Source organism: Calliphora vicina, chromosome 4 (assembly GCF_958450345.1).
Source record: "Calliphora vicina chromosome 4, idCalVici1.1, whole genome shotgun sequence".
Lineage (NCBI taxonomy): Eukaryota > Metazoa > Arthropoda > Insecta > Diptera > Calliphoridae > Calliphora > Calliphora vicina.
The window spans coordinates 102261448-102276783 of NC_088783.1; the positions used below are offsets into that span (position 1 = coordinate 102261448).

Genomic DNA, 15336 nt, shown 5'->3' on the forward strand with positions numbered 1-15336 from the left:
ACGTCTGTCTGGCTGGTTGTCCATGTATTTCACATAGCCCCCATATAAATGTTCTCCAGAAATAAGACATTATCCGTCATAAATGCTTGATTTATATAGATATTAAATAACATTTTTACAAATAAATTACACATAAAAATTCAATTCATAATTGACCATAGCTCCCATATAAGGCCCCCTTCCGAAAATTACTTAAACGAGCATAAAACACCTAAAAGTGTTAGTATCCCGAAAAAATTCAACACAAATAAGTTTCATATAGAAAAAAAGTACGCGTCCTAATTTCCATATTTGGATATTTAAAGTCTCAGATGAAACTGTAATATTGAAGCAGAGTTTAACACATATTATTAGAAAATAAAAGTTATGAGAGCCCTTTGGCATTTTTTGAACTCAACACTACTAAATAAATACACATTTACCTGACTAAACTAAATATTTAAGAAAAAGCTATCTTCATATTTTGCAAATATGTAGTTTTATTATTTTGGCATAACATAAGTAGTTTTTTCGTTATTATTTTAATTATTTTGTTCTTAAAAATAGTTATGTATTCAGCAATATCGTAGCCTACCAAAATACGACAAATATCGGAACAAACCAACCAAACTACCAAAAGTGAATTTGTTAACTTGAAACTACCAATTTTGGTCCAATTGGACCAAAGCGGCAACGCTGCCTATAACGTCAAACTTTGATTTTGATTTTTTTCATATTGTATAATTGAGAATTTATTTTCTACTGAGTGTACCTTATATTGTTGTGTCATGGTTTGGTTTAAAAAACTCTCCTGTCATAGACCTAACACAGTTGGCAGAAACATAAGTGTTGAGTAGTATTAGAAAAAAATTATGTAAAAATAACACTCGTATGTTTGATTTTGTTAAGTATTTTTTGTTTGAATTTTTTCTAGTTTCCGCTCTAAGTCTGCCTTTACACAGGGCAAGTTTTCTTGCGCAAGTCTAGAGTTTATAGGAGAGAGAGGCAAGAAGAAAGAAGAGGGGTACACACTTGCTTGTTGTATTGGCAAGTCTCTTCAATTCTCTTTTGTTTTCTCATTTTCACTATGGCGTCTATAAGGTTTTGACATGCAAATTTGAAAACAGACTTGCTGTGTGTAAACAGTCGAGCAAGTTTAAAAGGAAATCGAAGAGACTTGTTTCAAGTAAACTTGCTGTGTGTAAAAGCAGACTAAGTGATTTCTCTATGGTATTCAATTCAATTTTATACACCTAAAGTTTGTCTTTCTATTTTTTCTTTGGCTTCGTTTATTATATTTCTGTAGTTTGGTTAAAAAGGTAGACAAGTCCTGAGAGTGACAATCGTGTATCCTCGTTGTGATACCTGGGAATAACTCCCCATAAATGACTTGTTTGTGTTTCTAACCTAGTTTGACATAACAAGGAAACTAATTGAACACTCTGTCTAATAGTTTTCTTTTAAATTTCTACTATCTCAGTAAACCAACGTTTTCGAATCTCCTTATATATTTAATTTTATTATTAAAAGATAATTTTCGACTAAGAGCGTGTGCCAAACGGTAGCAAAGTACTATGGTAAATTATAATTTTCCTATGGTGAGAAAATTTTATAATTCTGCTGTGCCAAATGAAATATCTTTTGACTCTGATAAATTCTGACAACTGTCTAGAAAATTCAAAATACATACCAAGAATTTATACGATTTCCAGTCTGTTTAAATATGTTTGCATTTTATTTAGGATTTACAAATTAAATATTTAAGAATTCCATGAATAAATTCATTAAATTTTTGTTTTTTTTTTACACATTCCGTTATTGGACCTCTTACGACTATCTGACTCCACCAACATATTTAAAATTGACAAACGCGTTACAACACCAACAACAAAAATATATGTTTTTTCAATATGAATGGTGTCAAAAAAATCTTTGCATACTGCACACAAAAAAATAATCGAGGCTATATTAACTAAGCTTAATTAGTTAATTTCTTTTTATATGAAAACTAAAAACTAAGTTTTATTATCTATGCCCTTAGGTAATTCAAACAATACACTTTACCTAAAAACTATGTTAATATAACTATCGGAATTAGTTATTTGATGTTTGGTATCTTTTTCGATGTTGTTTTTGTTATTTTATTGTCAATTGAAAATATTTTTGGTGCAAAAGGGTATGTATGAAATTATCTAAAATTTTAGTTATATTAACTAAGAAACTTTGTAAATGCCATTCTACCCTTGCGCTTAGTTAAATTTATACTATATTCTTAGGAAATATAACCTATGGATTTTTTTGTGTGTGAGTGAAGAAAACAAAAAAATTGGTTAAATTTTGTGCAAATAGGCTGCATAGCGTTTAGTTAAAAATATTTTTTTTAAGTTCTACAAGTGACTTTATATTTAAAAAAAAATAATGGCGGGAAATCGCATTTCGAAAAAGATTATACTTTTTTATTTTAATTATTATAAAGGAAAATCTGCAAGTGGAAAATGATTATGGGCTAAGAGTATCACATGATACACTCCGAAATGTGCTACTAAAACACAAATATTCTTCAGGAATGGCTAGGAAAAAACCCCTGCTCTAAATCAAAAATATTGAGAAACGATTAAGATTTTCTATAGAGCACATTTCACTCCCTCCAGAGTGCTGGGACGACTAAATTTTTTCTGATGAGACAAAAATAATGTTGTACTGTCATGATGCAACCTCATGGCGAAAACCTCTGACAGCTCTAGAAAACAAAAATTTAATTCCTACAGTTAAGTTTGGAAAGTTTTCAGTTATGGTATGGGGTTGTATATCTAGTAAGGGAGTAGGGGTAATCAGGATTTTGGATAAAATATTGACGAAATAAGTTTATCTTGATGTTTTAAAAACCGATTTAACCGCTATCATTCTGAAATTCGGTTTTGTTGACCCGGTAAATTCAAACAAGTTTTAATACAAATATTAATAGACAATGATCCCAAACATAACTCTTATTTATTTGGTCGTGGTTACTATAAAACTGTACAAAAGTTATTGATACCCCAGCCCGAAGTCCTGATATTAACCATATCGAAAATTTGTGGGTACATTTAAAGAAAAAAGTGGGAAAAATATCGCCAAAGAATCAAAACGAATAAATTAAAGAAGAGTGGGACAAAATACCCTTGGAATATGATATAACTAAGCTAATTAACTCAATGGGCAGCCGTTATTGATGCTCAAGTTGGACACACAATATATTAGCAGCTAAAACACTGGAAATGTATCACAAACTTAATATTTTATCGAATGTGCAAACATTTATTTGACAGTATAAAAAATGATTTTTTTGTCCTTTTTTATTATAAATATGAATGGTTTTATTGAAATTGATTTTTTTTGTTATCTATTATATTAATAAACATATGTTTATAAAAAATGTGTTGAAAATAATAAAGAAGTTAATTATTTATATTAGTAATCAATGTTTTCTTTGAAATTTTATTATTTTTTCTCTATGTGCAAAGAATTTTTTGACAAACTGTATCTTATCATATTTTACACAGATTATACAGATATGCAACTAATGATAGGTGTCAAATAAGTAATATCAAACCGTATGGTTATTTTGATGTTTAAAACAATTTTATTATAGTCGTGATTTACAGAGCGAGAAAGAAAATAGCATTTTCTCTATAAGTAATGAGTGTGAAAGACCATCTACATATATACATATATGATTGTAAAAAAACAAAAATAAACATTGAAATTCAAATTTCAAAATTTGTGTAAATAAAATAATATCAGCACTTGAAATGTGCTGAATGTGGCACGTAATGCGAGAACATCGGGCTAATGAAGTTGCCCGGAAGCCTTGTTGTGATAAATGTGGCAAGTCATTTAAATATGCTTACAGTTTATTTATTCACAAATTAACACATTTGTCGGAAGAGGAAAAAAGTTTCCCTGAAGTTGCTATTGCCGGAAGTTATTTCCTAATGATATTATCTTATATTGGCTTGATGCTGCAGAAAGTTCTTCCCAGCGGAAATTGCTAATTGAATTTTTGTCTGTTTCTTCAAAAATATTTTGCATTTTAACTTTTAAGCTTTTAACACAAATTTTGTTTTTCAGAAATTAATATTTTAATTTTTTAAAAGAATTTGAAATATTGAACATAAATAAATAGTTACGTATTTTGAAAAGAGGGACAAACAAACATTATATATTTGTCCCTCTTTTCAAATCACCACCATTTTGACATTTATTTATAGGTTGTATTTTGGTTGCCATATTCATAAAAACAGCTGATTCTTATCTGTAATAATCTGTGATATTTTAGTTTGTATATTTTTTTTTATTTGTCAAAATTTCTATTCGTTTGTCAAAAATTTTGTGTAGCCCCATAGCAGAACAAGTAAGGTACAATTATTAGAAAGTACGTTCTCAATTATAACGTCAAACAAAAGAAAATTAGAAAAAGAGTAAATGCGTTATTTGACGTTGTAGGGGTAAATATTGAAAACACTCCCTAATAATTGTACCTGGTTGGTTCTACCATGGTGTAGCCCTATGGGCAAGGAAATTTTATTCACCTCATATCTATCAAAAATTTACTTTCCCTCATACTTTGCTACCGTTTCACACACGCCCTAAGTAAATTAAATACAATATACAAAATATCAAATAAATATAAACATAAATACATTATTAACATCTATTGTTTCTTCTGTTAAGAATATTTAAATATATGTATATTTTAAGCATGTTGCTTGCAACGTCTTCATCATCACATCAGCTAGTTGGTAACTTAATTTTCGGAGACATTTACACGAATGAAGAAACGTTTTAAAGCAATGTGCTTAGTTCTTCTATGAAACTCTGTATTCTAAGCTAATCGTATTGCTGTATTATTATCCATTTGAACATCTTTATATACAAATAATTCGGAATATAGTCTCTTTTACCATATAATTTCGTTATTAGCTTCAGCAGCAGCAAATTTATGAGCTTCAGTTGTAGATGCTGCTACTATCGGTTAAATTTGACTCATCCATGAAATTACAGTAACAGCGCATTTAATTACAATGTTGATCTGACAATCTCTAAACATTATCCGAAGTCAGCATCACTAATAGGGTTTTTATCCCGGGAATTCCCGGAACAAATTTCCCGGGAACTTCGCCAATTTTTCACTACCCGATTCCCGGAATTTTTAGTCGGGATTCCCGGGAATTAAAAAGTGACAAAACTATAAAGAAAACAAGTTAGAACTCTATTTTTTTTTTTAAATAAAAATGAAAAGTTTTTTTTAACAGTTTTTCGTTTATATCTTAGCAATAATAGACCTCTTATTATTATTATTATTATTATTATTTTGGCCATTTTGGTAACAAGACTGCTTTATAATGAATGTGTTTTGCAGATGTTGTATTATAAAAATTCACCTTTGAATCCAATAATTTGGAAATTTTAGAGATCAACATAAATTTTATCTCTTAACTATTCAGTTTAATGTATTTGAATTCATTCCTTTTACTAAGAGCCTTTTTTCAATTCAATTTGAAAATGATTAAAACCTAAATAAAACTGAATGAAGAAAAAACATTTAACTCAATTTGTAGTTGATTGGAATCAACAAATATTCAATCATTTAAAGTTTGAATAAATTATTAATTAACTTCAAAATTAATTCAATTTAAATTAAGCTTTTGAAGGAAGCTAAAGCATTAGATATTGGGAATGGAGTTATGACATGAAAGGCTGACATTTTTTAATTACGTATTAAGATTTTAGTGAATTAAGTTTACGAATTAATTAAAACGAAGCTCTATATATAATGATTATAACACTAAGTTTTTATATAAAATTTTGCTATAATATTCATAGTTTACAGTATTATTATATATTTCGGGAATCGGCTGGTACCCGGGAATGTATAGAAAAATTTTACCGATTCCCGGGAATCAAAAAAGGTCGGGAAATTAAAAACCCTAATCACTATAGCATTCGAGCTTTAAGTTATTGTCAGCCTTGTATGTAATATCACAGTCTTTGTTACAGGTAATGTATCGCAATACTCTTTTGAATCTTACAATATCTTATTTTAAAGGACTATCTAAAGTTCTAGATAAGTAAACAATACTATATACAATATCTGGTTTAGTACCCAGCATTAGGTACATAATTCCCCCAACTAGACAGGCATATCGTAAAATTAAGATTTATACTCTACTTTCCCTTTTTCGGAATCTTAAACCATCTTGGTCATTGAGGTAGATCAAACCTCTCCAATATCTTATTCGCATAAGGTTTATAATACATTTGTATTGCACCATTTTCATTCTTTATCCTTAATCCCAAAAATAATTTGCTTCCTTAGCAGTAATTTTAAATTCGGCTCTTAATTCATTTAATACATTTTGTACATCAATTTCATCAGTTCCTGCACTAGTCCGTTGTCTACATATAACGCCAAAATATGTTTCTTTTCATTTCTCATAAATAAACACCGATCTGTTTCGGTGACTTTAACCATACAAACTGATTTTTAACTTATGAATTCGTTTTGTATATATTATTGCTAACTGTTACAATTAATACTGCTCTAATAGTTGTCATCCTCGCTGAGCTAAAAGTTTCTGTATAATGAGTGCTTTTACGTAGTGTAAAACCTTTAATCACTAACCCAACTTTAAAATTTTCTATGATACCATCAGGATTCAACTTTACACGAAACACCTTCTTTGAGGGCAAAGCTTTTGCACAATCAGGAGGATCTGACATTACCCATGTTTCATTTTATTTTTGGGAATTAATTTGAGAATTCATTGCGATCTTGCACTCTTTGAAATCTTTACTATTTATAAAATCTTATATTTCCTATACAAAGTCATGGTATCTAGAATTTTATAGCAAAATTCGATTTCTGAACCGTTTAGCAATTGGGAAATCAGAATTTTCAGCATCCCTTGACCGCTTTCCCCATAATATTTTAGTACTAACCACTTCTTCATCATCATCATCCGTTATTATGACTTCATCTAAATTATAATTTTCTCTAGCATAATCCAAAAGTTTTCATCTTATATGCACCGTGGTTCTTCTTCAATTGTGTTGTCATCTTTCTCTGGTCTTTGAAAATCTTCAAACTTTAGATTTAGTTCATCTTATCTGTTGTTATTATTTTTACTTAAATGTTGTTGACATCATATTTGACATTTACTAAACATGGTAACGTTCATCATTGGCATAACCAATGAAATAGCCCTTTGTAGCTTTAGCATCAATCTTATTTCTCTTTGGATTTATTATATGTGCTTAACATTCACACAATTATATTTGAAGAGCATCCTGTGCTCATAACCTTTTGTATTTAAACGTTTATTTTCGACGAAGTAAATTAAATACAATAAGTATTAACTAAATTTTAACATAAATATATTATTAACATCAATAATAAAATTGTTTTCGCTATCGTAACCACTCAGAATTAAATTTTGTATTTTTTCGCAATTAATTTGGAATTCTCAACACAATTTTTTTTCCCCAAAATTAATTTGGACTTTATCAATCTCGTCTTAAGATGTTGTAGTGGTGGTAGGTATGTATATATGTTTGTCTTTTCGTTTTCAAAGTAATAATTACATATATATTCTGGATCCTCATAAATAAAGAGTTCATATAGGATTAATATGGTTTAAATCAAAGTATCGAAGGCCCTAGATATATTAATTTTACCATAACAATTTTTTTTCACAGAAATAAAGATTTTTTCACCTATACATTTTTCTTTAAAAGTATACTTAGTTGAAGGTTATATACGTTTCGGCACAGCCGAATATATCACTCTTGGTTATTTTTCAAATACATAGTTAACAAAACATTACAAATTGAATGTTCTTTTTGTGTATTTTTTTTGGAACTGGATCCATCTTGTTTAAATCGCTTTTGCCAGCACTAAAATGTTTCTATAAAAGTCTTTGAAAAGTAGATTCTATAATTTGTTTTACTAATGCGAAAATAAAACCGAACAAATTTTGTGTTGTTTTATTTTCAATATCTGAAAAATTTGAGTGCATCTTCCAGCGCATTTACAGGTTTCCTGCATTTTGTATCTTTATTTTAATCTGAATACTATAGTATAATAGTTTTTTTTCACGGGGTTTTAAATACTAATGTGTTGCTTTGAGCTTACTAGATCCCGTGTTTGTATAAGGATTTTCTAGACATTTTTCTTTCCATTATAGATATAAGTTATTGTTGTTGTTTCTTTAACAAATCTACTGTGCAAAATTTTGCTCTATTAACGTAAATTTTTGGAAACCGAATTTTTGGCCAAATCTGATATCGGAAAATTCGTTCGAACTATAATTTAAACTTATTGAATCGATTACATATTCATCTTTGAAAAAATAAGATATATAGTATGTAATCGTATTTGATAAACTTTAGTCTTGTTAGACAAACATTAAACTTATATATTTAGTGAGTTGGGTGTCAAAAATAAAAAGATTTATATTTACATTATCATCTGCATCCTTGGATTCATCAGAGCTCATTTCGTTCTTAACGGACTGAAATAAAATTAACTAAGTGTTATACATACATATTTTCGCATAGTATGTTATTAATTGAATATATTACCTTTTGTTTTAATCGTTTGGCTTTTTTAACAACATTAAGTTTTCTTTTTTTAAGTGGCATTTGATCCAAATCATCTTTAAATTCATCTTCACTGTCACTATCATACACATAACTTTTATCGCCACTGTTAGTGTTAAAAATTTCAAGTTCTTCATTTTTTGTTTCTTTGGCAATGTCATCTACGCCACAATACATTTCTTCATTTTCGCCAATAGTACTTCCATCGATAGAGCTTTCTTTTAATTCGCATTTGATATTACAATTTAAAATGTCATTATTAGAAACAGAGCTTTCAGGTGCTACTGTATCTAAAGGATCTGGATTTACATACTTCCTGTTTTCTATGGAACTACCGAAATCTTTCTTAATATCCGTATTTTCAATCTCTGTAAGTGTTTGAATCCTAATTTCTTCCGGTTCGGCTTCAAATTTTAGTTCGGTCTCATTTAGTATATCTTCAGCATTATTTAAATGTACTTCTCCAAGATGAAGGGAAAACTTTTTTAATTGATCACATTGTATGTCGCAAAAGGTGCAATGAAAAATGTACGTTTTGTTTTTTCTATTCTTCGTTTTTATGTCTATTAATATTTCACCGCACTTTTGTAAATTAGAAGTTTTATTAGCTCCCATTTTAATTAAATAGTTTTTTATATGTTTGTTTTTTTCTTTTCCAATTTGCAATAGATTTTCCAAAAAATTGTTTATACTTTCATGAAGACTTATTATTGTGTATTTACATTTTTACAAAGGGTACGTTCAGTTAAAATCGATAACTTTGAAAATTATCGTATGTGTGTAACATCATTAGCGATTAACCCATTAAAATCCCCTTTTCCATACATTTGAAGTTGAAGCGTTTTTCAACACAGTTAGTTGATACCACTATTTGTTGTTTATTTATGTATTTATTTTTCATTTAACAAAATAGTACAACAAAAATGGGTGCAAGCAAAAAATCAGATCTTCAAAAATGTGGCGAACTTTTAATTGAAATTAAAAAAATAAAATATAAAACAAAGTCTTACATATTTCAATGTGGTTTTTGCAGTGCTGATTGTGATCAGCTTAAAAAGTTTACTAAACACCTTGAAGATCAACATTTCCATAATTTTGAAGTCGAAATAAAGGTTGATCCAGAAATAATGGAGGATGAACGTTCAAATCTTTCCTTTGATCCAGAGGAGATCAAAGTGGATCAGCGAATGGATGTAATTGAGAGAACTGATAATGACACTACAATTGCAAATAACTCTATTGGCCCGGATACACATTATGATCCTTTGAAGACGGAGAAAAAAACAAATGATACTCTAATTTCAAATTGTTTAATTGTGTCTAATGATCCCCTGACGACGAAGGAAGCGGACAGTAAACTAAATGAAACTCATGATTTAGAAGCAAACGTGAACTCAACTTGTGAAGACGACGAAAGTGACAATGATTATGTTATGAGTTGTGATGATTCTGGTAATGAAATAGAACATGAATACAACACAAATTGCAGTGATAATACAGATGAAGATGAAGAAACGCCCAAGAAGATTAAAAAGAAACTTAATATTGTACAAAAGGTTATACTTACATATATGTCGTTATAACTTTATGAATGTAAAAAAAGTAATGTATTTTTCAATTTTAGTCCTACACATCCGATGTAAGCACTGATGATTCAAGAGATTCCGATTTCGATGTAAGTAAATCTATATATTAGGGTGACAGCCTATTTTTTTAGATTTCAAAGAGTGCCGGGTGGAATATTGTGACACTAGGCCCTAAAAGTTAAGTGCTGAGAATTTGAACCAAATCGGATAACGATTTAGGGACGCGCAACGAGGTCAAAGTTCAGATATATGCAAAATTTGACTATTTACAATTGAATGCAAAAGAATCGAAATGTCTACGTAATTGTCGTTGGAATGAGTTATAAATGACAATTTATTAAAAAATGTTAAAGTTAAATGTTAAAGAATATTGTGTAGAAAATATTTAGCCAACTACAACCTATATAGAAACTGGGGCTGAATTACCGCATTCGTGATCGAGTGAGCTATCGTATCGAAATTATAATAAAATTTACTATCAGCCCAATTATGAATAAAAATTCCTCGGGAGATTTTTCCCTTTTCTCATTTTTCCTATTCAAATTCAATGGGAAAAAACCCCTGGGGAACAAACTCCCGCGGAATTTGTTATTCATAATTGGGCTGTATATTTCTTGCTCGGTATCGAATGTCATAATCTCGAATAAGAATATTACGATCAGTTTTACTCGATATCGAATCCGCTTGAATACGTACAAAATTATCATTGTTAGTTATATGTTAGTATTTTTATATAGTATTTATTTGGGAAAATTCTTAAATGTAACTTTTTATGAAAAAATTTAAATTTTAATGAGAAAAGTTGTAACTTTTTACATCAGGGGTACATTGATTTTGTCATTCCGCATAAAACTATTTGTCGGAGACCCAAATTAGTATATATATTCTGGGTTCTCATAAGATTCTAAGACGATCTAGATATGTCCGTCCGTTTGCTGTTTAAATTACGATAAAACGAAAAAAACTAGATGGCTGAAATTTTTCACAATACATTATGCAGATATCCTGATAAAATTTTGCACAAATTAGTTCTAAGTACATATATTTATAATATTTTTTAACATTTTAGAAATTGTTTCCCATTATTTATAGATTGAAAAGGAACTTAATCGTTATAAAAAGCCAAAGAAACCAAAAAAGGAATGTGTAAGTAACTTTTAATAATTTTTATTGAGTAAAAATCAATTAAAATTTAAAATTTTAACAGAAAAAAGATGCTAAAAAACAGAAAGAATTAGTGAGTATTTTAAGTTTTATTAATTTATATTCGTTCTTTAAAAATAATGCTTACATATTTTTAGGCCGAACAAAATCAAAATCCATCTCCAAAGGTACGTTTTATAATAAAATCGAAATTTCTTAAGTATTTCATCTATGTATGTTTGAACATATTTACTAGGGTATCCATTCGAATAATGATCGTTCGAATAATCGAATAATTTCTTACGAATTTTTATTCGTTTAATATTATTAATTATTATTTAGACTCACTTTCATTAAATTGATTTCCTTACAAATACAATTTTTCTATTAAATTTTCATAATTCTAAAGAATACTAAAGAAGTTATATTTAGACACACGGCAGAATGGAATGCATATTTTTTTAAAATAATAATAATATTAATCAGGAAAGACGTTCGACAAAATAACCACTAATATTAATTATTCGTTTAATTTAAAAATTACCATTTATGTAGAATAATCGAATAAAATGAATAAAAATAATTGATTTAATTTATAATTTTCTTTTCAAAATTGTTCATAATTCTAAATTTAAATAAGTAATAATGTCTGACATGTTTAATAACCTGATTAGAGTGTCCAAAAAACCGGTTTCCGGTTTAATCGAAAAAATGTGTTTTTGAAAAAACCGGTTTTGATTATTGTCTTTTAAAAAAAATCGGTTTATATTAAATTTTTATTTAATATGAAAAAGGTCTCCTTAAATTTGTTTTTATTTGAGGACGCTAATAAGAAATGTGTTAAAAATTGTGTCCTTAAGGCTCTATCTTTATGAAATTATCTTCTCTAATATATAAAAATCTCGTGTCACAATGTTAGTGTTTGAACTCCTCCGAAACGGCTCAACCGATTTTTATGAAATTTTGTATGTATGTTTGGTATGTATGATAATAGGTCGTAAAGTATATTTCATACCGCTAGGTCATTAGGGTGACCCTATCCAGAATTTATTTTTACCATTTTTTGGCCAAAAGCTTTTTTTTCGCATTTTATTTATTTGGCATTAAAAAATACCTATAACCCTAAATTTTCATCAACCGACCCTCACCCACCCGTTTTTTAGCTGAGATTTTAGTATTTTGTAGAATGTCCCTATCCACCCATTTTTTAAAATATTTTTCGCCAAAAAATTTTGTTTGTATTTCTCTTCATTTGGCATCAAAAATACCTATAATGCCAACTTCACTTAGAATACATTCGCTATTTTTATTTAACAACCAAAATATTCACTAGAAATAATTTTTTATGGCAGAACAACGTTTGCCGGATCAGCTAGTTTTATATAAAATTACATATATTTTCTATAAAATAAATCAATATTTTTAAAAATGATATCTGAGTTTTTCATAAATATGTTTGAATGAGCTTAGAAACTATATTTCATTAAAACCGGTAAGCGTCTTACCGGTTTGTCAAAAAACCGAAAAGTTAAAAAACAAAGATGAAAAAACCGGTTAACCGGTTGTTGTTATAGCAGCAGTTGTTGCTGAGTTGACAGCCCTTGGCCGAGTGAACTCAGGTCATTCCGGTGCGTAGAACCGGTTGTCATAAGCTGATACTTATGTAAATGTATATTACTACCATAGTAGAAGATTGGTCCGATAGCTTCTACACATCGACGGCTTTATATAAAAATGGCGTAACTCGATTTTTTGTTACTTTATACGAGAAGGAAAAAACTTAATAAAAATCCATAAAATGTTAGACACAAAAAAAGTTTTATTGCTATTTTTAATTTCTCATTTAAAATTTATTTTTTTTATTTTATGATCAAATAAATAATACTAATCAAAATTTTGAGAAGAAAGTTATATTGAAAATGTTGACGAAAGTCGACTGAGGATGAAATTGATACATTGAAACAGATGAACAAAATATATTTTATATATTGTTTATTATTAATCATAATATTTCCTAGGTATTTATTATTCACAAGGTTTTCGTTTTTAAGTTAAATTTCATAATGATCTGATCTTGGAATAACATAAAATATTGGTCTTGTATGATATTTAAGATATTTTTCTCAAAATTTTTGTTTATTATGTTCGTCAACTTATCGACCTGTGACTCAGTCAGTTTTTGTCCGACTTTAAATTTTTTAACGGGTTTGGAAAGAAAAGTGATTACGCTTTAAAATGACGTGCATTGTAAGTTATAAGTATTGTTTTTGTTCAGAATACCTAAAAGAAAAACAAAATTTATCAACTTTTTTGATTTTTGTATACCAATGTATAAAGGAAATTTAGTTCTTAACAAAACATTATTCAAATCGGATGAAAATTGTAAAAGTTATTCAATTTTTCATTAACACCTTTTTTAGTATTTTCTCCCCAGAGCAATGAATAAAAAAAATAAAAAAAAATAACTATGTATTGTTGAATTTGAAAAATTACGAAAAAAAAATAAAGCGTAACTTTTTATAAAAACTTACACAATTTTTTGGAATATACATTTTATGAAAGATTAATTCTTTACCTATCCATAATTGTTTAAAATTTTGAAATTGATATAAAAAAATTTTGTTTTGAAACAATCTTTGAAAACGGTTTAAGTACGTCCTTTTTTTAATTTTTTGCAAAAAAGTATGATTTTTTTTATAAAATTGTAGATTTTTTGTGAAATTGAAAATTGTACATCCAATAATTTATTAATTTAAGCCTGATTTGTATCAAATGAATTTTTGGTATTTATTTTTCATGTTCTTTTAAGAAAAAAAAATAAATTATAAATAACTCATCATGATTACTTGTGTTTTTTTTTTCTTTTCTGTTTCTCTCAACCATTAACATAAAATGTTTCTTTAAGAAGTTTTGTTTGTAGCTTATATAAAACATACAAAAATATTCCTAATGTTTGCTTTATATTTTTTTAGCGCATCTTTAAACAAATTTTGCCAAATTTAATTGAACAATATAAAAAGCATGAAATCCTTTGGAAAGTAGAAAATATCGGATTTGGTGTAAAACCTATGAGATTGGAAATACTTGTTAAAATAGCCGAAGAAATAAGCTTACGTCTTAAAAAAAACATAACTGTTGAAGGAATACACAATCATCTGAAATATTTAAATCGATTATATAGCAAAGATAAAAAACAAGAATTAATATGTAAAAAGGAAAATAAGGAATTTATAGCTGAATCTGAATTGTATACTGAAATGTCGTTCCTCAGCGAAAGTCAAGGACCATATTTATGTTTGATTTGTAATGAAATTATACCAAGATATGACCCTTACTGTCAACATATGGCTCAACATAATGGAACACAGCCCTTTAAGTGCACGTCATGTGAAATGACGTTTGCTAAATTTGATAAATATGTAATACATAAAAAACGGCATTTGGGCGTATACAATTTTTACTGTAATGTCTGCGGTAAAGGATATCCATTTCAAGCTGAATTAGACTGGCATTTAAGTTCCCATACAGGTTTAAAACCGTATTTATGTTCCATATGTGGTGAAAGATTTAGAGGTCGTTCTACTCATGCTGATCATATGCTACGTCATCAAAATCGTTTTCGCCACGAATGTTACATATGTAATAAAGGATTCATGCATTTGCATGGCCTTAACTCTCATATAAAATGTCATCTTAATATTCGTGATGTGAGATGTAAAATATGTGATACTGGCTTTACACATAGTAAATATTTGAAACGACACGAAAAAAAGTACCACCCAAACATATCATATAACTGCGATGGTTGTGGAGAAATGTTTTCTCTAGCAGTGGCTTTATGTGATCATCGGAAAATCTGTCATTCTTTAGCAACAAATGTTACAAACGAGACTTAAAAAAAAAGAACACAAAACAAAAAATTAGTCATTAACAAGTCGTTAAATTTTCTTTAAATAAATAAATTTAAAAAAAAATCTATAATTCAATT

At 28.3% G+C, this 15336-nt stretch overlaps 2 protein-coding genes across 3 annotated transcripts in view; one reads left to right on the forward strand and one right to left on the reverse strand.

The window, feature by feature from the left end:
* The window catches only part of LOC135957517 (zinc finger protein 37-like), a 36674-nt gene extending 27357 nt beyond the window's left edge, over nt 1-9317 (reverse strand). For both annotated transcript variants that reach the window (XM_065508285.1, XM_065508284.1), the window contains exons 1-2: nt 8602-9317; nt 8481-8531 (exon numbers count right to left, since the gene is read on the reverse strand). In XM_065508285.1, the coding sequence (XP_065364357.1) occupies nt 8481-8531; nt 8602-9234 (684 nt within the window). In that variant the 5' untranslated portion in view covers nt 9235-9317. The remainder of the gene's footprint in view (nt 1-8480; nt 8532-8601) is intronic.
* Nucleotides 9318-9524: 207 nt separating this feature from the next.
* On the forward strand, nt 9525-15329 carry LOC135958921 (zinc finger protein 568-like). Its single transcript, XM_065509866.1, has 6 exons — nt 9525-10175; nt 10244-10294; nt 11298-11351; nt 11413-11442; nt 11507-11536; nt 14321-15329. Exons 1-6 carry the CDS (start codon nt 9543-9545, stop codon nt 15242-15244), a joined length of 1722 nt encoding a protein of 573 aa, XP_065365938.1. The 5' UTR covers nt 9525-9542; the 3' UTR covers nt 15245-15329.
* The last annotated feature ends 7 nt before the right edge of the window (nt 15330-15336 follow it).